The following is a 24,562-nucleotide window of genomic DNA, read 5'->3' on the forward strand; positions in this document are numbered from 1 at the left end:
CTTGGACAGTAGTGATATGGGGCACTGAATTTGATGTATTTACTGTTTATCAACTTTTCACTGATTACTGTACAAAAGTATATAGCATTTATGACTTCATTCAGTGATTTTGGTGAAACTGGATCATATCTTATGGAGAATTTTCTGGTCTTCCCTCTGATGTCCTTTAGCTGCTCTGTTTCAACTCTCAGTGATTTACAAGGTTTCCTGATGGACAGCTTTACTTGTTGTTAGCGGTTAGGTACTTAAGCTTAACTGTAGCTGCTATTAGCTAGTTAGCCATGCATTGAGGCATCCAGTTAGGTGACTCTGCCCAGTCTAGGAGCTCATAGCACCAGGGCGGTGTCAGTGTTTAATGTTACAGTACAGGTGGTTTGCACTGCCAATAGCATCTGTGCTGAGCAGAGAGGTTGAATAACTGGACAGACTGAGCAGGTGGCCATGTCCCTGTACTTCCTGGGTGTGCTGCAGCAGGAGCAGAAGACCAATTACAGAAATCTGTAACACCTGTTGGAAAATGTTGCATTCAGAGCAGTTTGAATACCTGAGCTTTTTCTCAAAGAGATTACTTTTATATATGTTTACCTCATTATTTGAAACTTTGGCTATCTTTAATATGAATATCCGACATCGTAACATTAAATATATGACAGAAAATAAAGGAAAGTATAATAGGTATCCTTTAAGGATAAGTGATATTGAAAAATTGACCATGGAGCAATGGTGCGTTGTACTCGTCACATACAGTAAAGAAAAGTGTGAGGAAACAGTAATTCCATATAAGCCCCCTGCCCTGTGCTTTTTCCTTAGGCTTCCCAGCTACAGCTTATGGACCAGTGGCAGCAGCGGCGGTAGCAGCAGCTCGTGGCTCAGGTAGGGGGACCCGTGGAAGAGGCGGCGGCTACACGGCATATGGGCAGAACGCAGGGGCAGGTAAACGCTCTGTCGATATTCTGTGTGGCCTGACGCTCTCTCCATGCAGTTTCTCACTTCTCTGGTCTGCCTTGCTTTTCCTAAACCTAACACCTCACACACAAACATACACACCTTAACACACTATTATGCTGCTATATAGTGCATGTAAAGTGGATGGAGAAGGTGAATTACTTTTCTCCTCTCACTTTGATGACAGTAAAATTACAGTAATGCATAGCTTCCATAGGTTGTCAAAAGAGCTACTGTACCTGCCAGCTCTGTGGATGGATTATGATTATTATAATGTTAGCCTGTATATTTGTGAGCAAGTAGGTGTGGATGGGTCACTTTAAAGCCCAACTGAAATCACAATTTAGTCATCCCTTTGTGCAATCAAACATTGTGTTAATGTGTTTTTTAATTGTATTGTTCATTGTTTTTTATTACTGAAAGGAATATAGAGAAAAAGACACCATTCATCACACTAAACTGAGGTGCTGAAGCTAATGACTGTTAAACTTCATGAAGAAAAGCATCTACACGCTCATATCACTCATGCAAAAGGTTACAAGAACATCACTTAATGCAGAACACTTGTGTCAATCAGTTGAAGTTGTGTGAATAAACATTAAGGGATAGTCACAGAGACAAGAAACAATATGTATATGTCGAACATATAAAAGTGACAATATGCACAGACAGATGATGTGTAAATTGATGCTACATAAACATCAGGTTTCATCCAGCATAAAACATAGCATAAAGAGTCTCTTATAGTTCATTCAAAGTGCAAAACTCATGTCAAAATCCTCATTAAGACTCAGGGGTTGCTGTGTTTCTAATCAGTGGATCCAAAAATGCTCTCTTTGGCATAACTTCCTGTCAACATCACCACGTCTATGAAGTATAATTTGCTCTATGCACTGGAACTGGAAGGAAATGGGATGTGAGTGGTTCTTAAAGTGACAGGCTAGAGGATAATTCATATCTTTGTATCTTGTGGAACTTTCATGTTCACCAGTTCTTTGCTTAAAGCAATAATATGTAACATTTCTAACATCATTTCAAAACATCTTTAAACTCTATACCTATGTCCCATTTGTTGTTGAGTAGTGTACTTACATTATTCAGGTAAAGCTGCGTTTTACTGGTCGCCTGTCTATGGCATCATGTCATACATTGACTGTTGATCCAGTCTGAAGCCACATTGTTACCATCCACTGTTTAGATCTTGGTGCTTTTTAACTCTAGATTTGAACCAGATGAAGGATTTTAGTCATCAGACGTCTGGATCTTAAGTTATCAGAGAAACAAGCTGAGCTAACGTTAGCAGCAGCTCGGCTCGCAGCCCCTCCGGGACGTCCTTTGTCTGTCCAACAGCGTGGGAGAAACAGTGATTTTTAAGGTGGAACTGCTTTATTCAGTGTTTTAGTGGTTTTAATGAGCGGGTCTGTTTGTTTTGGAGAGGAGGAGACCTCTGTGGATAATTGGGTTCCCGGTAGAAACCTCCTGAACCACAAATACTGAGGGAATCCTAACCAGGCAAAGCTGACTGCAATGACGGCAATGGTGGTGAAGACAACAACTCCCATGATCCCACACTACTTCATGACATCATCAAATTTATATACCATCATATTGTGCCCCTATCTTTGCATTAATATGACAGAATATCTTTAGTTTTCTGTCTACTTAGATGGAGATTTGCTTTCCAAATTTCAGCAAATCGAATTTTTTGCACAAAGCTGTGATGTCAGCATTCAATCACAAGCTGTGCATACAGTCACACTGACTAACAGCCTGCTATACAACTTAAGAGCTACAGACTTTAACAATAACTCACATTAGATGTCATAAGTGTCCTCCCTATCTAACGTATAAACATGACCACACTGTGTTCTTTGTGCCTTATTTCAGCAGTGCACCGCTAATGTCAGTTTGCAGGCTGATGCTGGTGCGGTTGCTAACAACACACTACCTGCCCATGACAGTTCAAGTCTGTTTACTTTGTCTCTAATTTTCCTGCTGCTGCCGGAGCACTTGCAGCCTGCCAGCTGCTGTCAATCAAACACAGACGCCAACACGCCCCTCTAGACAAAAAGGAGCATTTCTGATATTTTCCCCAAAAACTTTTTTTTTGGTAATAAGAGCTTACTAACAATATATTTGAAAAACATGTTGACATTATCTTTGACTACAAAAAGGGATGACTTAAATTTACTCTTCACACCTACTGCTGAAAAAGATAATGCCTGTCGAAATCATGCAACTAGTATCAATATATTTCAGCCTCCTCAGATTTATATTCTATCTTAACTTCACTGGGAGGAAAACAACAAGCAGCAGAGCTGAGGCTAAATTGACAAATTCCATTTTGAATGGTGATGGACATCAGACCTCATTCAGAGTCAGAGGAGGGGCATGAGAGTCAGGACACTCGTTAGCACAATAGTAGTTGGAGGGTCAGAGGGTCTCTGTTTATCTGTTTGTCCATGTAGTCTAGCTGTCTTAAACTGAACGCTATAATAACCTAAGGCTTTATTAAGTCTATGTGCAAAGACTAAGTAAGTAAGCCTTGTCTTCATGTTACACACAGTCACATACAATAGCTTGGTTTGATACAGGGCTGTAACTAGCCTTCAGACATATGAGAGGAACAATGGACAAAACTGACAGAGCAGAAGACTAGATATCATGACTTTTGGTGCCTGGCCTGACCTACATTTCCCATAATGCAACTTCACTGTCTGGTGAAAGCACATCTTTTAATCTCCATACCTCCAGTGTGTAACACAGGCTGTCTGTTATAAATTTGTAGTTCATGCAATAAAAAGTGGGGATTTGTTCATTGCAGAAAATAATTGAATATGACAAATATATAACCTGCAGCGATTCTGGTTTGCACTGTGTTCCAAGCTTGGCCCTCTTCCTCAAAGAGCATCAAAAAGTCTGTACTTACTGTTTTACACCACTGGTTCCCAACCTGGGGGTCTCAACACCCAGTAGGAGGTTCCAAAGCTTTAAACTTTATGTATACACATTTAAGTAGACACAGTAGGCCTATATCTCAGCAATGTATGTGATGAAAACTAAATTAAATTGGTATTAAAGTTTCAGTTATTATTTAAGAAAATAAGAATTGTTGTGTTTTCGTTACCTTAGAATGATCAACCGCAATGTCATTCTTCACCATAATTGTCTTGAAAGAAATGTTCTTTTATGTCTTTAAGTGGCAACTGTAGAGGATGAGTAATGTTTTGAAGGTTAGACAATTAAAAATGAAAATTGAATTAAAACCACTTGGTATTATGCCTCCTATAGCTGTTAACTTTGACCCAAATCTATTAAGACAGGAGATAATACAGCAAACCCCCAAATTCTCTGTGGTTTACAAGGACACAAGTTTACAAGTGTAGCAGTCTGTATAGATTTCACATGCACATCACAAATTGACAACAAACTTCCCTTCCTGCCTTTGTCTTTTTCCTGCCTGTTTTCAGTGTCACTTGTGTTTCCTGATTAGTCTCACCTATTGTTGTTCTAACAGTTCTTTCTCCAGCATTTCCCAGTGTTCTCAGCTTTCTGCTTTCTTTTTTTTATAACTGATTTCTTGGCTACCCTTTTTGTTTATGTTTTGGACTGGATTACTTTTTGTAATGAAATCATCTGTACTGTACCAGTTAAGCCTCATAGTTTGCATTTGGGTCCAACGTCTTGTATTTCTCGATCTGACTGGAGTAAACTCCAAAGTGCTTTCTTGCAGGGATGGCGGGGGTCGTTCCCTCACTAAACACCTTAAATTCTGTTTATTTAACATGGCATAATGTAGAAAGTGATTGTCAAACAAATCTATATTCATCAACAACCAAAGTAATGTCCCCATTCATTTGTTAGAGGGCCATCTCAAAAGCTCTTTCCATTAATCAGTTTCTGTATAGTACATTTAAAACCGACTGTACTCTAATGTAGGTGGAGTTGTTAATGGGACTTTCGGGCTAACCCCCTTCACTTTCCCAGCAGTTGGGAAACAACAGATGTGACTTTTCCTGAGAAGCTGCAGTGTTTATCAACTGACACACTGTAAATTTACTGCCAAATTGACAACTTGCTGTTAACTTTCACAGTCACTTTTCTGCCTCGCTTCTTGCTTTCTCTGACTAGCTCCTCACTACGAACATTATGTGGTTTATTAGCCTACAAATAGGACACAATTTTTGACAACCACCTCACCGTCGGGTTTAGTGTGCTAGGTAGGTTAGAATGGTGATGAAACATGGGACGAACTAGAGTGGTTGTTTTGGTACTATCCACAACTTTTGACATTGGAAATGTAAAAATTGCAATCTAAACCGAAAGGCTTGGTGGAAAACGGGCTGTGCCACCAGCGGCATATTTGCTTTAGATGCTCTGCCACAGTGTTGACAAGTGGTTTTGATAGTCAATTATTGTCGACTATTCAGTGAAAGTTCTTGTACAGCCCATTTTATATCCACACTTTCATTTGAGGTTTGTGAATGCCTGGCAAAAAATGATTGTGATTAGAATGGTGTGACTGAACTCTCTGACAGTGTAGCTGAAACTTTCCTTAATCATCTCATTGTAGATAACAAAGTGTCCCTATGACCTGAAAACTCATTTTCCATTTACGTTTACAGAGAGAGATAACTGACTTCTGGTGAAGATCATCTCATAATTATTGAGATCTGAAATGACCTGTATGAACCTGGCTTCTGTTGCATTTACTATTTTATGCTTAACACTTTTACAACTTAGACCTCTTGGAAGGTAAAAGTATACAGTACTACATTATAGTTACAGTGTCCTTTTGTCCGACACAATGGTCTGCTCCAGGGTTTCTGAACGTTATAACATGTACTGTATATATGACTCTCCAAAACCTGATGCAGTAACTGTAGTGGGCCCTTTTTAAGCTGATGGGGTGGAGCTCAGGTTTGGTTTGACTGGAGGTCATGGCAGTTTCTGGGGTTTCTGTTGCAGTGACTAGTGGTGACAAGCCCTTTGATGGTTACAAGAGGTGACCTAGGTCCGGAGCCTGATGCAGATGCTGGGGGCATGGCCACAAGATGCAGAGCCTTTTGCTGGGGACGGGGATATTGTGTCAGTGGCGGCCGGCCAAAACGTTCCTTTTCCACCAGCCATCAGACATGATTCAACCTTGATTTTAACCTTGGTTATGCAGTCGCTAAACAGTGGTCTTCAAGTACTCTATCCCTCTCAGGTGATGTATTGCATCAGTTAGTAACACAAATCACCACCATGCCATGGGCAAGTGAAGTGGATTTCTTTACCACCTAAAATACCAAATGAAGTGATTTTAATGTTGTTCTTTACCATTCCAGTTTTTGCAATATTTAACTTTATCGAACATTTTTGGGAGATTATTGTAAGGGAAGTCTAGGTCTGATGACACAACAAACAAAAGTAAATTTAAAACTTGGGGTCAACAGTTTTCTCTATTCACAAAAAATGTCCGCTCATGCCTCCTTTATGTAAAAATATAAAACATCAGAGAGGCTGAATCTCAAGTTTGTTTAAGATTTTTGCTTCTTGCTAGTCGTCTTTTCACTGACAACATTGTGTGCACAGTATATCATCATGTTTAGTTACTCCTGAAACTCACAGTTTAAAAAATATACTGTAGTAGAGGATGTAATCAGATCTTTAAGTAAAAGTACTATATATTGCAGCCTGCAAAATTCAATTCAATTCAGTTTAATTCAATTTTATTTGTATAGCGCCAATTCATAACAGAAGTTCTCTCTGGACACTTTTCAAATAGAGCAGGTCTAGACGGAACTCCTTATAACATAAATGTACTTTTAAGTATGAAAAATAAAAATAATGGGTCATTTTGGCTCACTGTTGGGTAGGGCTGGGTATCGTTTAAATATTTTCGATACCAGTACCAATACCAGTACCCTTAACACGATACCGATACCAATTGAGTACTTCATTTGATACTTTTTTTCAACTTTAAAAAAAAAAAAAGCAATTGGTTGCGTAAATGTCACCACTCCTCCCCATTCAAAAGATTTTTACATTACATTTTGAAAGTGCTCAAATATTTATTTAATAACTGTACAAACGAAGAATTATAATATATATATATATATATATATATATATATATATATACTGATTGCAGGTATCGGTTGACAGGCGCAGTTTCGATACTACTTGGTACCTGGTTGTTTTGGTCGATACCTGAAAGGTATCGAGTACCGATACCCAGCCCTACCGTTGGGTAGTTTATTCTATAAAAACCATATATTTTAAAGCTTATCATGTGTTTTGTGTGAAAAAATTAAACATGCAAATAAATGTACAGTGTAGGTTTAAGTTCAGTTTATATCATTTCACTTTCCATTGATTGTGTTACAACATTCTGCTTTCACAATGCCTGGCCTGTCAAAGCAACTGTCTCGCAGCAGTCTAAATGGACTAGTGTTTAAACGCTGCTCCAACTAACAGGCGTGCTAATTTTACCATTTTCTTCTTTCAGATATGGCATATTTTACCATGGCAACAGCTGCATGTGCAAAACTTGCTACATTTTAGTTTAAATCTGTATTTTTTGTTGGCTTTGTTGCTGAAAACATCATTGGATTATGCCTGACTGGGTCTTATTTTAAGGGGCTTAGCCGAATTGTTCAAATCGTCTAGATTCAGGAGATTTTGACTATGGCAATGGTTGTATTAGATGCTGCGACCTGAAGGCTAGCTCCTTCAAACCTCTCTGTTTTTGACTTATTGCAGAAACACTAAGACAGAAATAGCCCGCAGTCTTTGGGAAAAAGTGTGGGGTTTGGATTAAAGAGCAGCAGACCTTGAGGAGAAACCACACAGCGAGATCGACCAGGCGGGACCAGCCCATCAACAGCGGGTGCTGTCGCTCCAGGACTAGAGTGACATAGGAGCTATGCTATAGGGCGACTGTGGCTCAGAGGCAGAGCGGGTTGTCCACTAATCAGAAGGTTGTAGGTTCAATCCCCTGCCACATGTCGAAGTATCCTTGAGGAAGATACTGAACCCCAAATTGCTCCTTGTGCTGTGTGAATGTGTATGAATGCGTTGCTTTTTGTTCGATGGGCTTTGCCGAGTGAATTTGTGTGAAAAGGTGAATGTGGCATGTAGTGTAAAATCGCTTTGAGTCGTATATATATATAAACCTTTTGTAGTATAATGATAAATACATTTCCTTGATTCCTTGCTAAAGGGAGCATGTTCATTTCTACAGTAGCATTTCACTGTATTTAAAGGCAGAACATTTTTATTTATTAAACATCTAGCAAGTAAACATTTAAACATTCACAAAACAATCTTAATCATTGTCTACATTACATATTCCAGTCCAGAAATAACTAAGGTATACTTACAGTAATATATTTTGAGGCACTGGCCAAACTGCAGTATTTGACAAGCTGGGAGTGAAAACGTGTTGGTTCTTGAACATAAGTAACAAGTGTACAGCGAGATATGAAAAGTACTACAATAGAAAGCTGAAATGAGCTCTAAATTAGGGAGGAATTCTGCTGTCAAAAATTACACTGGTGGTGCCCGGTTAGCTTGCCTGGTAGAGCTGGCGACCATATACCGACTCCTTGCTGCGGTCCAGGGTTCAAATCCGACCCGCGACCCTTTGCTGCATGTCATCCCCTATCTCTGCCCCCCTTTCCTGTCACAAAAAGAAAGTCACACTGGCATCCCCTTTTCTGCACCTCACCACCACCACAAATATTACTTTAAACTAACAATTACCTTTCTCCCTTTTCCTTTCTCCCTCTTTACATGTGACAGTGTCTGCTCCTTACCAGACTGCTACTTGATTTTTTTATTTTACTTTTATCTTACCAGGGAGTCCCATTGAGATCCAAAATCTCTTTTACAAGAGAGACTTGGCCAAGGAAGCAACCGTACAAAATCATAACTTATTAAAATACAACATATACGATATAATATACAGAAAGTTTACAAATTAACAGTCAACAAATAGTTGTTTGTTTAGTCCAAAGAGTGTGATAAATTATGCGTGTGTTCCTGTTAAAGTTTTGTTTGCTCGTCTGTGAACTTTCTGCATACACAGTATGTTCACACATTCCTGTCTTTAACAGTTAGATGTTGTCAGTGGTGTGTGTATTTGTTGTGTAAATTTGCATATAAAAACGTATAAGACAATGACAAATTAAAAACTATCTGAGGGGAGGAAAGGACCTGGAGGATATACACTCTATTAGATATCTTTGTGATGTCTTATCTGGGAACTAAATGAGCTGCCATTCATTCTGGATTATTTATGAGCTTCCATATTAGGCTGAAAAGAAGTGCTCTTTATGTTAATTAGGGATTCAGCTTGAAGAAGGCCACCACAAGGCAGAAATAGAAAAGGGCCCCTTCTTTTTAAAAATGATCACAGGAAATGAAGCTAATTGCAGATTGTTAAATCCCAGTGGTAATTGTGAAGTGTGTGTGATACATCTTTCGAGAGGAAGAGAGAGGAGTGTAACTGAAAATGCTGAATTTTACAAGGAGGGGGATTTGTGTAGTCACAGACACTGGTGAGTGTGCTCATGTGTGCACCTGGAACAGCATCACACACACACACTCCTGCCCCATCCCCACCCCATGAAAGTTTCGTCCCAGGCAAGTGATTGTGCATGCTGTTATTTCCAAGGTTGGTGATATCCACAACCACTACCATTAACACACACACACACACACACACACACACACACACACACACACACACACCTACATATACATACACACACACACACACACACACACACACACACACAGTTCCTGCATGTAAGGTCTTTTTAAATGTCAATCACCTTTTCCTTACATCAGCAAACAAATATTATGACTTTTTCCTGTTACAATTTAACAGGTGACACAATTTTTTGCATGTTGTACTGCGGTGGATAATTCAGTATTGTGGTTCATTTTATCTACAACTTAAATTGCCTTGAAGCTCATATTTTTCATTTCCTGCCTTGTTCGACAATATAAGCAGACAGAAAATCTGCTCCGAATCATAACCAAGAGGCCCATACTCTTCTTAAAGGTGGAAGATGTCAGTTGAGTGCTTTACAGTTTTTTAAGTGAGGCAACATCAACACAGCAGTGTGTATCTGTTAGTAGTGGTTGTGTTTTCCTCTCTTTGTCTACAATTATTTCATTGAGAGAGCAGACAGAGGCCCTGGACCTCAGTACAGGTCTTCATTTGTTTGTTGTTACAGATTATAATTAGAGAGCTGAAAGACAACAGAATGGGTCGGGATACCTTCTAATTAGTGAGGAGATCCAAAAACTGTGCGAACACCATTAGTCTGTGTGAGTGTGTGTATGTGTGTTTCCTTGCTGAAAAAGGAGGCATTCACTGATTAAGGGAATTAATTCAGTAATTTAAGATCATGATAGAGATATTCAAGGCCCGTACTCATATAGTGAGAACATTTTAGCGTCATTTTAGGGCACAAAATAATAATTGGAGCAATTTGGGGTGCCCGTATAGCTCACCTGGTAGAGCCATGTACCAAGGCTGAGTCCTTGCTGCAGTCCCCCTTGGTTCGAGTTCCACGCCTTTCCTGTCACTCTTCAGCTGTCACTTTCGATTAAAGGCAATAAAAAATATTAGTAAAATTATGATAATCAATAATAATTTAACAGTTCACAATGTTAAGCTTCTAGACTCAAAACAATATACTTCAGTAACATTCCCTTGTGAGACATTACACCACTTTTTAATGTATTGAAACAATGCCCTAGTAGAAGCCCTTTAATTATTAGCCCTTTTCAACTTCTCTGCATCTATCTCGCAAACCTGTCAGTGTCGCATTCAAAATTAATATGAATTTTCTGGGTTATTCTTATTGATTTATGAGCACAGCCAGACCTAAATTATTGATCCTTCTTAATTATCATTTTCTTATTTTGCTTTAGTAAAAGGTCTTTCAGCAATACCTTTTGCCCAGTGACTGTTCAATTCAATTCAATTCAATTTTATTTGTATAGCGCCAATTCATAACAGAAGTTATCTCAGGACACTTTTCAAATAGAGCAGGTCTAGACCGAACTCTTTATAACATTATTTACAGAGACCCAACAGTACCACCATGAGCAAGCACTTGGCGACAAGGGCAAGGAAACACTGCCTGTTAAAAGGCAGAAACCTAGGACAGATCCTTCGGCTCTAGGTGGGTGGTCGTCTGTCTCGACCAGTTGGGGTGAGAGAGAGAGAGAGACAGACAGACAGACAGACAGACAGACAGACAGACAGGTGCACAGCAACAACAGTATTGGCAATGGCAATCTTACAGGACCATGGCAGGAGGCTCCACCAGGATCGATAAGAACCTGTGAGACGAGAAAGCACAAGAACTCTGGGGAAGAAGTGAAATTAGTAACATGCATTAATGGAACATGAATGAGTGCAGAAAGAGAGAGGAAGAGAGGAGCTCAGTGCACCATGGGAAATCCCCCGATAGTCTAGGCCTATAGCAGCATAACTAAGGGATGGTTCAGGACTCACCTGATCCAGCCCTAACTATAAGCTTTATCAAAGAGGAATGTCTTAAGCCTACTCTTGAATGTGGAGAGGGTGTCTGCCTCCCGAACCACAACAGGAAGCTGGTTCCACAGGAGAGGAGCTTGGTAACTGAAGGCTCTGGCTCCTGTTCTACTTTTAGAGACTATAGGAACCACAAGTAGCCCAGCATTCAGAGAACGTAGTGTTCTAGTGGGGTAATAGGGTACTATGAGCTCTTTAAGATATGAAGGGGCCTGACCATGAAGAGCTTTATAGGTGAGGAGGAGGATTTTAAATTCTATTCTAAATTTTACAGGGAGCCAGTGCAGAGAAGCTAGTACAGGAGAGATGTGATCTCTTTTTCTAGTTCCTGTCAGTACTCGTGCTGCAGCGTTCTGAATTAATTGGAGCGTTTTAATGGACTGTTGCAGTGTATCTCATTATTGCATAGAGGAGAAAAAGTTCATTTGAGTTGACTTGATAAGGGTGCAATAGATTCAGGAGCATTTTATTTTATGTATTAATTACTTTTTATTGCCAATTTGTGAACGGCTTGTACCGACACAAAGTCCAAAGTCAAAGCTAACATTACTGTACAGCTTGTGGAATATATTGGAGTTTTAGCTGGCTAATGTTAGCTTGCTTGCTAGCTAGCTAATGTACCGTAGCAGAATACTGTCTTGAGTACCTGGGCTGGTCTGCCTGGTAAATTGACTGGCTTGGTGTTTTTGCAGGTTACTTTGTTGCAGGTTACTTAAGCTTAGCTTGTTTGCTTGCTAACATTATCACTAACAAAATACATTAAATGTTATTAGGTTGGTTTGCAATTACTTCACAAGCCAATGTGATCCATGATATAAACTTATGTATCATGACAGTGTTGATTTTAGCTAACAAGTAATGTTGTGAAGAACAATTGCTTCCTACTAGCCAAGAGTGATTCAAATGTAGCCATATAAAATATGGATGTTACCCCTCCACTCCCACTGTAACCACTGAAGCCAAAATATCCTGGATATTCTGCCATCTTTCCCCACTCGGAGCCAGAGTCTAGGCAGTAATGATCATGGTTGGTGCCGAGGTATTGAAGTCCCGCCCATACGCCCAGCCAACTCAGTGTCGAGCAGGGCTCAGCTGTCAATCATGATGTGAAATCCCCTTTTTATAGCTTCAAATAGCTAATTAAAACCAAAAATGAACACTTGAACATACATCAGCGTGATAGGAAACTACCTAAAATCCCAGAAATCATATTTTAGAAAAATGTATTTGACGTGTACTTTGATTATTTAGTTTGTCCCATCTGCTGACATGGAGGCAGCAGGTTTTATGACCAATATTGCAGTCAGCCACCGAGGGCGATCCAGATGTTTTGGCTTCACTTTTGGAGAGCTGACATGTCATCCATCTTTAAATATGTCGATGGATACAAGGCAGGGGTATCCAACTAATTGTAAGTTAGCCTAAGCTTAGCTGGGGTTGTGTCTTGGTTGCTTCGTGGTGTTGGCTGATGGGGTGATTTGTAAACTTAAGCTAGTTAGTTGCATGGACTTAATGGTCCGAATAAAATATAGGAACATTGCAGATAGTAACATTATTCTAAATATGATTTATTGAAATGAATTTATTTTCCACGGTTCAGTCTAGTATATGTCACTTTTGGCCCATGCCCAGGATGTTGCTCACTCGTGAGTGCGGGCAACAGGACACTGACTGCAGTTCAGTTAACGTTTTTCTGAAAGTTAAATATAATTCAATTATGTGTTTTTTGGTGCTGGTTCATCATGACACTATGATTCCTTGGTTGTATATTGCACATGAGCTCAATTGCAGTGACGTCCTCAGTGGTGCTTGATGGGATTGTTTGTACAGTTGGTTCTGGCTGGTTTCTAGTACAATTTTTTTTTAATGATGCTTTTGAAACATCACTGTAGGTAGTTGTCAACTGGTGTGTATTCTTTTTTTTTCTCAATAAGTTTTTGAATGATGTTTTTGTGGATCACAACGCAGTAGTCAGATTTGACAGGGGAAACAACAGGAAGACATCAACACACAGAGACTAGGACATAAATTTAGTTGTTCAAGGAAAATCAAGGTTATGATAAAAGTCAATGATGGAGTCCCATACCCTCCCCTCCTCCTCCTCCTCCTCCCTCCCCTGTCTCCCAGGGTTCCCTGATTATGGGTTGTATTCCGTGGCCGGGGCCAGCGGAGACGTGCGGGCGCCCTACTCCCTGGCTGACTATGGCTCCCTGGGGGCCCAGGCGGCTGCTCAAATCCTACCCAGTGAGCATGCCAGCTCGGCCTGCAACTCTCCCACCTCCCTCCAGCACCACCTGCAAAGCCCGGACCCTTTTAAGAGCCCAGGTGTGTATTTCCTCCATGTGTCTGCTCCTCCTACACATGCATGTAGACTCACATACAACACAAGTCATCAAGAGTTTGAGAAAGAGACAGAAGGAATGTGGAAGGTGATGATAAAGCAGTGAAGCATGACTGTTTGACAGCGCTGGCAATTTGCCCAGAATATGCAGTGCATGCTTTTCGTGGCATTGCCTTTGGAGAATTGTTCATTCGATTTCTGTTGTTTTGTCATTATCACTTGTTTTCAAAGGCTGAATGTTTGGAGTATTGTCACAATAGCACAGTTCTTGTTTCTGAGCTGTACCTGGACTGGTTATCAAATGGATAAATACTACCCTCCCCAGTTAAAAGCTGATCTGTCAGTAAGCATCTCTTGTGCTGCGTTAATATTCTAGGAATGGAGCACAAAATAGAAGGAGTGGAAAATCTAGTGCAAACATTTACCAATGGAGGCTTTTTGAGATTTAGGACCCAAGTTGTATATGTTTAAAGTAGGCTCATAGTTACATCAGTTCCCAAATAGCCCCATTTATTTAAACAAGAGACAAATGAGGATATCTTTTTGTAACTAGTAATTTCCTAAGAAATTTGAGGATCCAGAGGAGTGGCTCCCAACCTCGGGGTCGGGACCAAAGCTGACTTGAGGGTCGCAAGGCCATCTTAATTTTGAGGGGTCTCAGAGAACTTAGATAACTTAAGCTATATTAAGCCTCCATTCTCTAATAAACAGCTTTTTCCTGCATTAGAAAAATTTAAACACAGAGCTTGTCAAAAAAGACGCCTTTTCATTATGTATTATTGTTAAAAATATAGACAAACATAATACAAATCGAGAGTTGCATTAAAGGTTTCTGAAATATCATCCCGGATGAAGTTTTAAAAAAAAAATCTCCATAAGACATGTCACTTAGTCATGGTTGTCATTTAAAAAAAAGAAAGGGTCCCTTAAGCAAAAAGATTGCGGACCACTGATCCAAGGGATGTGTAATGATGAGTGAGTATATCACTTGAGCATGTACTGAATGAAAACTGTGAAAGAACAGCTGGTTGTGACAGTTGCTGGTGTTCATGAGAAGCTACAGGTATTCCAAGTATCATGTATTTTTTGTTTTGTTTTGCAAAAGTGGAGTGGAGTGGTGCCAGGTGAGCCGCACCCAGCTGACCATGATGAAAGATGAGTTGCAAGATTATTAGGAACACCTTGCTAAATCCAGTGTAATTCAATACAGCAAATCCTACCATTACGATGTCATCTTGTTCAGGTTTTGCTAACACAGTCAAACAGTAAATGCATTCCGCTGCATATGCAAGTGAAAAGTGTGTTCAATGTGATTGTGACTGAGTTAAGACACTGAGGTTGCCAAAATGTAGGGATTCCTTATGCTTCGACTATTTATCATTAGCAAACAGCATTATACAAAACATATAGCTACCATCCTCATTTTTAGCCAGTGTTAACCCTCTTTCACCAGTTTAAGTGACAAACAGTTAAAGTCAGCTGTAAACAATTAATTAATGAAAAATGACTCCTGGCAGCTTTGTGTCATCTCTTCTTGTGAGGAAAGAACCTCCACTCTATAACGCCGCTGTATAGTGAGTGTAAAGGGGGTACCTACAGTGTCCAAGGTTGGAGCACAGGGACACTGACCAAGCTGTCGTATTTGACGAATTAGGAGTAAGAACAGGCTGACAGTTGTTTTACTCGTTTGTAGAATAGGAGCACTGCTTAATATCTCTCTCCCTAACATATACTACAGTATATAGTGTAATATGCTTTACTTCTCTAACACGACTCAAACGGGGAAACACAATATGGGTGGTGGTCTGCAGTTCTTTCCTTCGTCAGTATTACTCCCCTGCTGGTGAAGTGAGTCCAAAAAATGTGACTCACCCCTGCAATCTTTTAGCGCACATTACCCAGGACACCCTGTGTAATTTCCTGCCTGTCAGGCAGCAGGCTAGGTCCAATATCCCAAGCACTTTGGGGAAGATAATCACCAATCATATATTTAAAAGAGGCTGGAGAAGGAGCTGGGGGAGTTTTTGGGGGGATAGGGGTGTTGGTGTGGTGAAGTGTAGAGGCTCTACTAGTGACAGGTGTTGATTAGATGAGGGGTGTTGTGCCCAATTCCCTGGTGTAATCTCTGCCAGGCATTTATAAACTGTCTGAGGGTTCTGTAGTGCAAAGCAGGGAATACCAATGAGAGGCTGAAGGTGAGGCAATTTGTTGTTTTTTATTTACATTTGTGTGATGTGGAAAAAAGCTGTAAGCTGTAATTATGGGAACATCTTGTATAGAATAATATACACTTGATTATTCTATACAATGCCACTCTGGACACTTGGACTCTAATTGCTTGATTCCACCAGGCATAGCTGCAATGCGTTCCGGCCATGACGCAGCCACTGCAGCTGTTCACTGCCGTTCTAGACAATGCTGGTGCTTCCACCAGAGGCACTGCAGTGCATTTCAGAAGCGTCCAAGAAGCAGTTCTCTTATCTGCTCCGCGAACAATACGCAGCTGGTCTATTTTGGACAGAGGCCGAGACCAGCCACGCCAAGCAGCACAAAACTGCTCATCCTAATCCACTCCTGATGTTTAAAGTTCCAGTGTGTAGGATGTAGTGTCATCTAGCGGTGTAGTTGCATATCACAACTCCTTCACTTCGCCCTCCCCTTCCAAGGGAGAAACTACCATGAAGCACTCCCCTCCAACAGGCAGCCATGCTGTTGCTAGCTAGCTAACGAATTAATTTTAGCACTGTGTCACCAAAGTTGAAAAATTGATTGATGGATGGATGTTATGATATTATTGGTTGAAATTGGAATGTTCACACTTCTCATTAGTGTATAATCACCTGATTATAGGAATCGTTTTGTTTTTGTTACCTTAGAATGAGCCATTTATATCTACAGAGGAAGTGGGTCCTCTTCCACAGAGTCCGTCATGTTGAACCATCATGTTTCTACAGTAGCCTAGAAGGCAAAAACCAAACACTAGCTGTAGATGGGGGCATTCATAATTCTTCCTTGGAAGTGAAGGGTAAAGCGAGGGAGTTGCAGTCTGCAACTACATGGCTAGATGCCACTACGTGCTACACACTGGACCTTTAAAGGGTTAAAAAGGCATTTAATATTTTATTTAGACATTTATAACTTTAATAACAGTTAAAAGGCACATCTTTGGACCATCTTCAAAGTGACTGAGGGCATTGAGGGAACAAGCCAATGCTCAGAAATTAGAGCCTCGCAATACATGTGCCAGTGGTTGGGGTAGATGCCCATTTTCGTGCACTGTAATAGTTTGATGTCAAACCTGGAAAAACTTAGAACCATGTCAACGTTTTGCTGCTTGCCACTTGATTCAGAGTAGACTGCTTTGCTTTCTACTGTGCAGTCTTGTGAGACCTCTGCAGGTGGTTGTTGTTTTCCAATCTGAAAAGCCCTCTATGCTTTCTTCTTGGTTTAACTCTTTCATGCACTGGAAGTGAACACTGCCAATGAGCACAGCCTTTTTTTCAAAATGCTAAAATCTTGAACTGATCTCCTGATAGAAGGGAATATGACTTACTGGTGAACAGAAAGATGCTTCTCTGCTACTTTCATACATAATGCGTTGCATTTTATCATGTTCATGAGAAGAACTCAAATATTCTCTCCAAATCATTACTGAAGCATTAAGATTGTGTGAAATAAAGTATCTTGATGTGTGCCAGGTCATAGTCAGCTTCCATCTCTAAGTGCCCGTTGTGTTAGAGTTTCTCTGACAAACCTCTCTCCTTGTCTTTCCTCAACAGGAACCAATCCAACCCGGCCTGGAGCCTTTCCTGGTGCCAACAGTCCTGGCCCTGTAGCTGACCTCTATGGAACCACCAGTCAGGACTCTGGTGTGGGCAACTACATCAGTGCCACTAGCCCTCAGCCAGGCTCTGGCTTCAGCCACAGCATTGCAGTAAGTATATCTATTTTTTCATCATCATTATCATCATCATCATCCACTTCATGACATTTCTCCACAAACTCCTTGTGGCTAAACTCATTCCTCACCTTCATCTTCTCCTTATTTCACTACTGATTAGAGAAGAATGTGACAGGAAATAGCTAGGTGAAATCACTTCAATTTTCCACTTCTTGAATCAATAATTTTGTCATACATTGTGCAATCACTTTCACTTCTGCTTTAAAATGTTTGCCTACCAGTAGTCCACTAATACTTCACTCTGAAATGTCTTGTTGATGAAAGGTCAGGGTTCAAGGTTAGCTTCAATAATATTTCAACATCGTCGGTGGCCCTCCGCTTCAAAATATGACACTGCAGGTATCCCTCTCACGGCATTTCTGGACACACAGGGCTCGGAGTTCTAGTTAGCAAAAATAATGTCTGGTGAAGTTAGGAATAATAAATATGCAATGTTTGGTTAGACTTGCTTATGTGGTGTGAAATGGTTGGTTAGGTTTAGGCACGAAAACTACTTGAGTTATGTACCTGACGTAACTTAAGTACATTACTTAAGTAAACTTACGTATGTTACCTAAAGGACCAGTGTGTAGAATTATGTAGCATCTAGCAGTGATATAGCCACCGCTATCTGTATTTGATGACTTGGAAATGAGAACAGGATGGTTAAGTGTGTAGAAACGCTGTGGCTGCAAAACTCACAAAAGGACCTATCTACAACTAGTATTTGGTTTGTCCATTCGCTCAGAATGGACAAACCAAATACTAGTTGTAGATAGTAGCTCATACTGTCGAAACATGGTGGTTCAACATAGCAGACTCCATGGAAGGAAACCTGCAGCGTCTGTAGATAAAAACGTTTCATTCTAAGGTAACAAAAGCACAATGATTCTTATTTAGTGATTATACACATATGAAAATAGGAGTATTATATCCCATTTCTGCCAATAGATCCTCCTAGATTTTACACACGTAAAATTGTTTTAAATTTAAATCCTCTGTGTATTACGAGGTGCCCATTACCCTTCTGCATGAGACGCCTTTTTAACAGGTAGTTAATGATGTGAAACTGTGGCAGTATGGTTAGGATTAGGCAACAAAATGACCTGGTTAGGACTAGAAAAAGATCATAGTTTGGGCTAAAACAAGTATGTTACGTGACACAAATCATATATGTAATTTTAAAGTAAGTAAAAACTTAATTCAGCTGTACCTTTGGTTTTACACAGGAATCAAACAGTGGTCCCCTGGCTTAAAGTCCTGTGTTCGATTGCGTTCATGACACTAGAGGGATACCTATGGCTATATTTTGAAGCAGATAGCCGCTGACCAAGCTGCAGTATTTGACGACTTGGGAGTCAGACAAGTGTTGAATATTGTCCCTTTTCTGTTTTTCACACTAAAACTTTCTCTGCTGATTTATTATAATAATATCACCACCTCTCTGATGGCACTGGTCCAAGTCCAACTTTGTCCAAACAAAGGCCCTTCTATCATTCTTGTAACATTTCTCAAACCGTACCTTTGTAGAACGTCAGTATTTTAAGTTCTAATCTCTCTAGCTGGGAGTCCCCTACAGAAAATAATATCAGTTACAAATATTGTAATAAGCCCTAAGCAAAATACTGTTATGAGAAGGTTTCTTTGTGCATTTTGATGTCTGGCCAGCTGATGCCATCAGCCGAAGTTGAAAGCTGGTAAACCAAAGGCTAACAAGAGCTGTTGACTAAAGCACAATATCACTTTTACCTGTTTTGATCTTCTGTTCAACAGTACGCTAAGGTTAACAAGGCCTTTTGTGTGTTTGACCACCTGCTTTTTGGTTCACACATGTCATGAATACTACGTTATGAGAGTTTGAATTCCTTAGCAAATTCCTAGACTGTTGAGAGAACTGTACATGAATTTGTCTGGAGCTTCTTTGCTACATTAAATCTGCAGTAAGTCATTTTTATACAAACATATACATATTTTTTCTTGGCTCTGATTGGTTGTTTTTCGTTCAGGCCTGGTGGATTTTTGCAAATTCCATTAGGAGCACTAGGAGGAGCCAGATCGGTCTTGGCTCGGTCTCATGCTCTACTGCCAGGATATAGTAAAAGTTTCAGCAAATATGACACAAAGTTATTTTTATAAAGGTTACCTACTGCAGCTTAAATGGAGCATATTGTCCATACAATATAAGGAAATATATGTAACATAGGTTTGTCATGGCTTTAAAACAGTACTTGTTTAGTTAATTTATTAAGTTACTGTTCGATTGTTTCAACACCTTTAGCTCAATGAATAATCAGACTTATTTAAAATTAGCCTCCAACAGTTTGTAACATAGTCTATATCAGTTGAATAGAAAACCTGAACATAATTTTATTTGACTATTGAGATTTACAATTACGCTGATAATGGTGACCTGACACAGATTTCTGTGCATTACAAATCTACTGAAGAGCACTGCTTTCACCTTCTCTTCCATTTATCCACTTACTCATCTGTGCATTATCAACACATTCTCATCCCAGGTAGTCAAATACTGATCCTGTTTTGTCACGCCACTCGCTTTCTCAGATAGAAGTACAAGGTACCCTTTAAGCGTCTGTATGAGACTCCTTTTCAACATGTGGTAAATGTTGTGAAATGGTGGCAGTGTGGTTAACAAAACTACTTGGTTAGGTTTAGAAAAAGATCATGGTTTGAGCCCAAATAAAAATGTTAAGTGACACAAGTCACATACATAATTTTATGCAACTTAAAACGTACTTTTGGTTTCAAAAGGGACATGAAACCCGGTCTTCTGGGTGAAAGTCCTCTGTTTGTTTGACCCATCCATCCACCCTTATAACTTGCTGATGCTGACTTTCTGGCACTTTACACTCAGACGCTAAGGGGTACCTTGTGCATCTGTTTGGAGATGCAGAGGTGTGTGACAAAACAGAGGATTAATCTTAATACAATACATTTATACAAATGTTGTGCTCTAATGAGTATTGCCAGCAACATTACAGTGTCTGTGGGACTGAGAAAAAACTGTGTATGTTCATTCTAATGAAAGAACCAGTCACCAAGTGCAATGGTTCACTAAAGGTGGGTTCAGTCATTCTAGAGAAAGATAGTTGATTGAGTCACATTCCCTGTGAGCACAAAAACCACCTGTTGTGTCACATTGTGTCCGGGCCACATTGTTTGGTTCACAAAGACTCAACCATAGACATATGAAGAATGACGTCACGTCTCCACTTCCTCCCACTGTACAAAAATTAAGCCAAAATGGGATACAGCTGGTGCCATCTTTCACCACTTGGAGCCAGAGTCTGCACGGTAGTGATTGGCCGTGGTATCAAGGTCCTGCCCATATGCCCGGCTGACTCAATCGCAAGCAGGGCTCAGCTGTCAATCATTGCGTGACGCCCTCTTTTTATAGTTTCAAATAACTCATTAAAACCAAACTTAGATTTTTTAGTTATACCATCTTTATATATTTTGGTGGACAATCAACTTTCTTTCTGCAGAGTGGCTGACCCCGCCTTTAATTTGTTTTTAATCATTTTTGGACAACAGTGAAGCTCTATGGCACAGAGGAATAAGATATATCAGGCTTTAGAAAGCTCTATTCATTGTTGGTTTTGATTTTAAATGGGATTTAATGATATATTGAGTCACCAGCCTTATCCTTTAATGGACAAAAAATGTATTTGACTTGCAAATGGGTTATTATGATATATGGAAATCACAATTAAGAAAAGTTTTTCAAAGTTTTACTCCCCCTCTGGTGAATGCAACACACTTCTGTACATCTGTGCATAATTACTGATTTGCATCATGTGATTTTTTATTATTTGATTAATACATGTTAGCATGAATGTGATCCTAAGCTCTGAGTAGAGAAATTTCCAATGTAAATTATAGAACCCAAAAAAACAGACATGTCTGCAAATGATACAGAGATTGGAGATCAATGTTTTTGAAAGATCTGTGTGACAAATTTCTTGCTGTCAAGGCTTGACAACATGGTGGAGGTTATACGAAGGTGTAACTGTAAGCACAAGTTGAATGCAAGTACAACAAGCATTAAAACATTCAAAAACATGCATTTTAAGTGTTGCTTGTAAAGCCCTACAAATATTGGAAATTTTTATGTTATATTATTTTACTTTAAAATAAAAAGCAGTTAGACTGAAGCCAAAAGAAAAACTGGTTCCTAAATTGGGTTGTCAAAATCACTCGTCAAATACTGCCCCTTAGCTTCAAAATATGACGCTCTAGGTATCCCCTTTCATAATTTCTGGACAGGCTCCGCTCCGGTCAAGTTAGCAACAATAAATATTCAACTTGTCTTAGCAAATACAACAAAAAATATGTTTTATAAAAATTACTTACTGCAGCTTTAATGCTGTGAAATGGTCACAGTTTGGTTAGGTTTAGGCCCCAAAACTACTAGGTTTAGGAACAGTCTGTAAGTTAATAAGTTACGTTATGTACCTGCACACAGGACACAAACAGCGCTCTCCTGGATTAGGCCCTGTGTTTGTTTGAGCCATGCAAGCAGTTTACTACTTGAAACAATTGTATCAAGGAGATTGCAACATCCAGAAACATCCCTACGGTACTACAACAAAGTTTTAATATATGCCAACCGAGACCCTTCACTCAAAGGGAGAAGCATTTCTGCACTTTTTGGTATCATATGAAAGTGTGCTATGTTGCAGAATGCATTGTTTTACATGTTGTTAATTCCAATAAACAGTCAATACAGATTCTAATAGAGTAGTAGTTAACGTTGCAGACAATAATACTGCTTACATTGAAAAACGCATAATTTGTTGCAACTGTTGTTGCTGTGCAACTGTCTGTCTGTCTGTTTGTCTGTCTCTGTCTCTCTCTCTCTCTCTCTCTCTCCTCTCTCTCTCTCTCTCTATCTCTCACCCCAACTGGTCGAGGCAGACGACCAACAACCTAGAGCCAAAGGATCTGTCCTAGGTTTCTGCCTCTTAACAGGCAGTTTTTCCTTGCCCCCATCGCCAAGTGCTTGCTCATGGTGGTACTGTTGGGTCTCTGTAAATGTTATAAGGAGTTCGGTCTAGACCTGCTCCATTTGAAAAGTGTCCTGAGATAACTTCTGTTATGAATTGGCGCTATACAAATAAAATTTTATTGAATTGAATTGAATAATTTGTCATGAAAATAATGGTTGTGGTAATAAGTGGGACCCCACAGATGTAGGATTTTACAGCTTTCATGGGAGCTCATAACTTGAACCCTGCCTAGAGCGTCATATTTTGAAGCGGACGGCAACTGACCAACTGTCCACTATGAATTGTCTTAACAGTAAACACATTTTTTAGTATAAATGTTTGGACAATCAGAAATAATTTATTGAAAGTTGCTAGACAAAAAGAAGGAAATAGAAACAATAATAATAAGTTTGTTGTTGTTTGTAAATAGTTCTTATGCAAAGTAGATGGTAGAAGGTAAAGTAGAATACATTTGGTATAGATTGTGGGTAATAGTTCAAATTAACCTTTATACACACCCTGTCTGTCATCTGTTAAAGTAAGAGATGAATATCCATTCATGCTGGCATCACATCTTCTGAATAAACAACACTCAGTAGTTCCCTGCCTTTTGCCTTTTTTCCAAGAAATGTATACTGACACAGTTACTAATTGTACATTTTAGGGTCCATTGATTGCGACAGCTTTTACAAACGGATACCATTGAAAGCTAAGAGGTGACTGGTTGCCATCTCATTTGAGGTATTATTCGCTGTTTCTATATCACAACCCTATCTGCCCATACTGACATGTATTGTTCTTGTATCCCTTTTACACATCTTATTTTCCCTTTCATTTCGGCTTCTATATTTATTGTGGACGCTGTCCGTCAAAATAAAATGTCACAGCTATTCACAGGGTTTGTGCCAGCACGGCTGTGTAGTATGAATGGCAAGCCCTTTGAAAAGTTGTAAACTAATACTGAGGCATCCTTTCATTGGAACTGCAGTATTAACCAACCATGGTGTGATTCATATATGCATACATGCATGCTTTACTTTACACACTGTTGCTTTCTCTGACAGTTAGTTTGGAATTCCAAATGGAAGGGAGGAGGGTAGTATTATTCATCCCTATGGTTCAGTTCCTTCCTTTTTGCATGTCAAAAGGAGCTTTTAAATTGTGTTTTTAATTGAGGCTCATACATAACATTAATTGACTGTGCCTAGCACTGATTCTGTGCTGGAACTCCATCTGGTCCCAAACCTGGACTTTATGAGGCCCTCACACTTGTCCTACTTGTATTTGAGTTATGCAACATGTCAAAATGTGTTCTTGAATTTGAACTTATTTTGATGAATAAATAAAATAGTGAAATATTAAATTAAAACAGACTTGATTTGACACACTCATACTGAATGGAATGCTCCCGGCAGCCTCTAAGCTTTAACTTTATTTGTGAACTCTGAAGTAAAACCTACAGGAAGTAAGTTGTGCTTGTCTAATTTGATCCCTAAGCAAGGATCAAAAGGCAAAGTTTGAAGGACCCGGTTAGCTCCGTCGGTAGAGCTGGCGACCCATGTACTGAGACTGAGTCCTTGCTGCAGTGGCCCAGGGTTCGAATCCAACCTGTGGCCCTTTGCTGCATGTCATCCCCTCTCTCTCTACCCCCCTTTCCTGTCTGACTTTGGCTGTCCCTATCAAATAATTAAAATTATTATTTAATAAAAATGTGGCTTCAAACTGGATAAAAAGTCAATGTATGACAGCTTCTGGCAGACAACCACA

The 24,562-nt window shown here is 39.7% G+C and overlaps 3 protein-coding genes across 10 annotated transcripts in view; 1 reads left to right on the forward strand and 2 right to left on the reverse strand.

The window, feature by feature from the left end:
* Positions 1 to 24,562, reverse strand: part of LOC127362358 (gap junction delta-2 protein-like) — a 678,509-nt gene that overhangs the window by 555,455 nt on the left and 98,492 nt on the right.
* Positions 1 to 24,562, reverse strand: part of LOC127362369 (uncharacterized) — a 384,160-nt gene that overhangs the window by 350,629 nt on the left and 8,969 nt on the right. The gene's annotated exons all lie outside the window — the stretch shown is intronic.
* msi2b (musashi RNA-binding protein 2b) overlaps positions 1 to 24,562 on the forward strand; it is a 295,771-nt gene that overhangs the window by 263,208 nt on the left and 8,001 nt on the right. Inside the window, exons 11-14 of one of the 8 annotated variants that reach the window (XM_051397988.1) lie at positions 811 to 933; positions 13,633 to 13,830; positions 17,626 to 17,780; positions 23,460 to 23,536. In XM_051397988.1, coding sequence (XP_051253948.1) covers positions 811 to 933; positions 13,633 to 13,830; positions 17,626 to 17,780; positions 23,460 to 23,501 — 518 coding nt within the window. In that variant the 3' untranslated portion in view covers positions 23,502 to 23,536. The remainder of the gene's footprint in view (positions 1 to 810; positions 934 to 13,632; positions 13,831 to 17,625; positions 17,781 to 23,459; positions 23,537 to 24,562) is intronic. The other 7 variants (XM_051397990.1, XM_051397987.1, XM_051397992.1 and 4 more) reach the window with 7 other exon arrangements.

This window comes from Dicentrarchus labrax, unplaced genomic scaffold (genome assembly GCF_905237075.1).
Source record: "Dicentrarchus labrax unplaced genomic scaffold, dlabrax2021, whole genome shotgun sequence".
Lineage (NCBI taxonomy): Eukaryota > Metazoa > Chordata > Actinopteri > Moronidae > Dicentrarchus > Dicentrarchus labrax.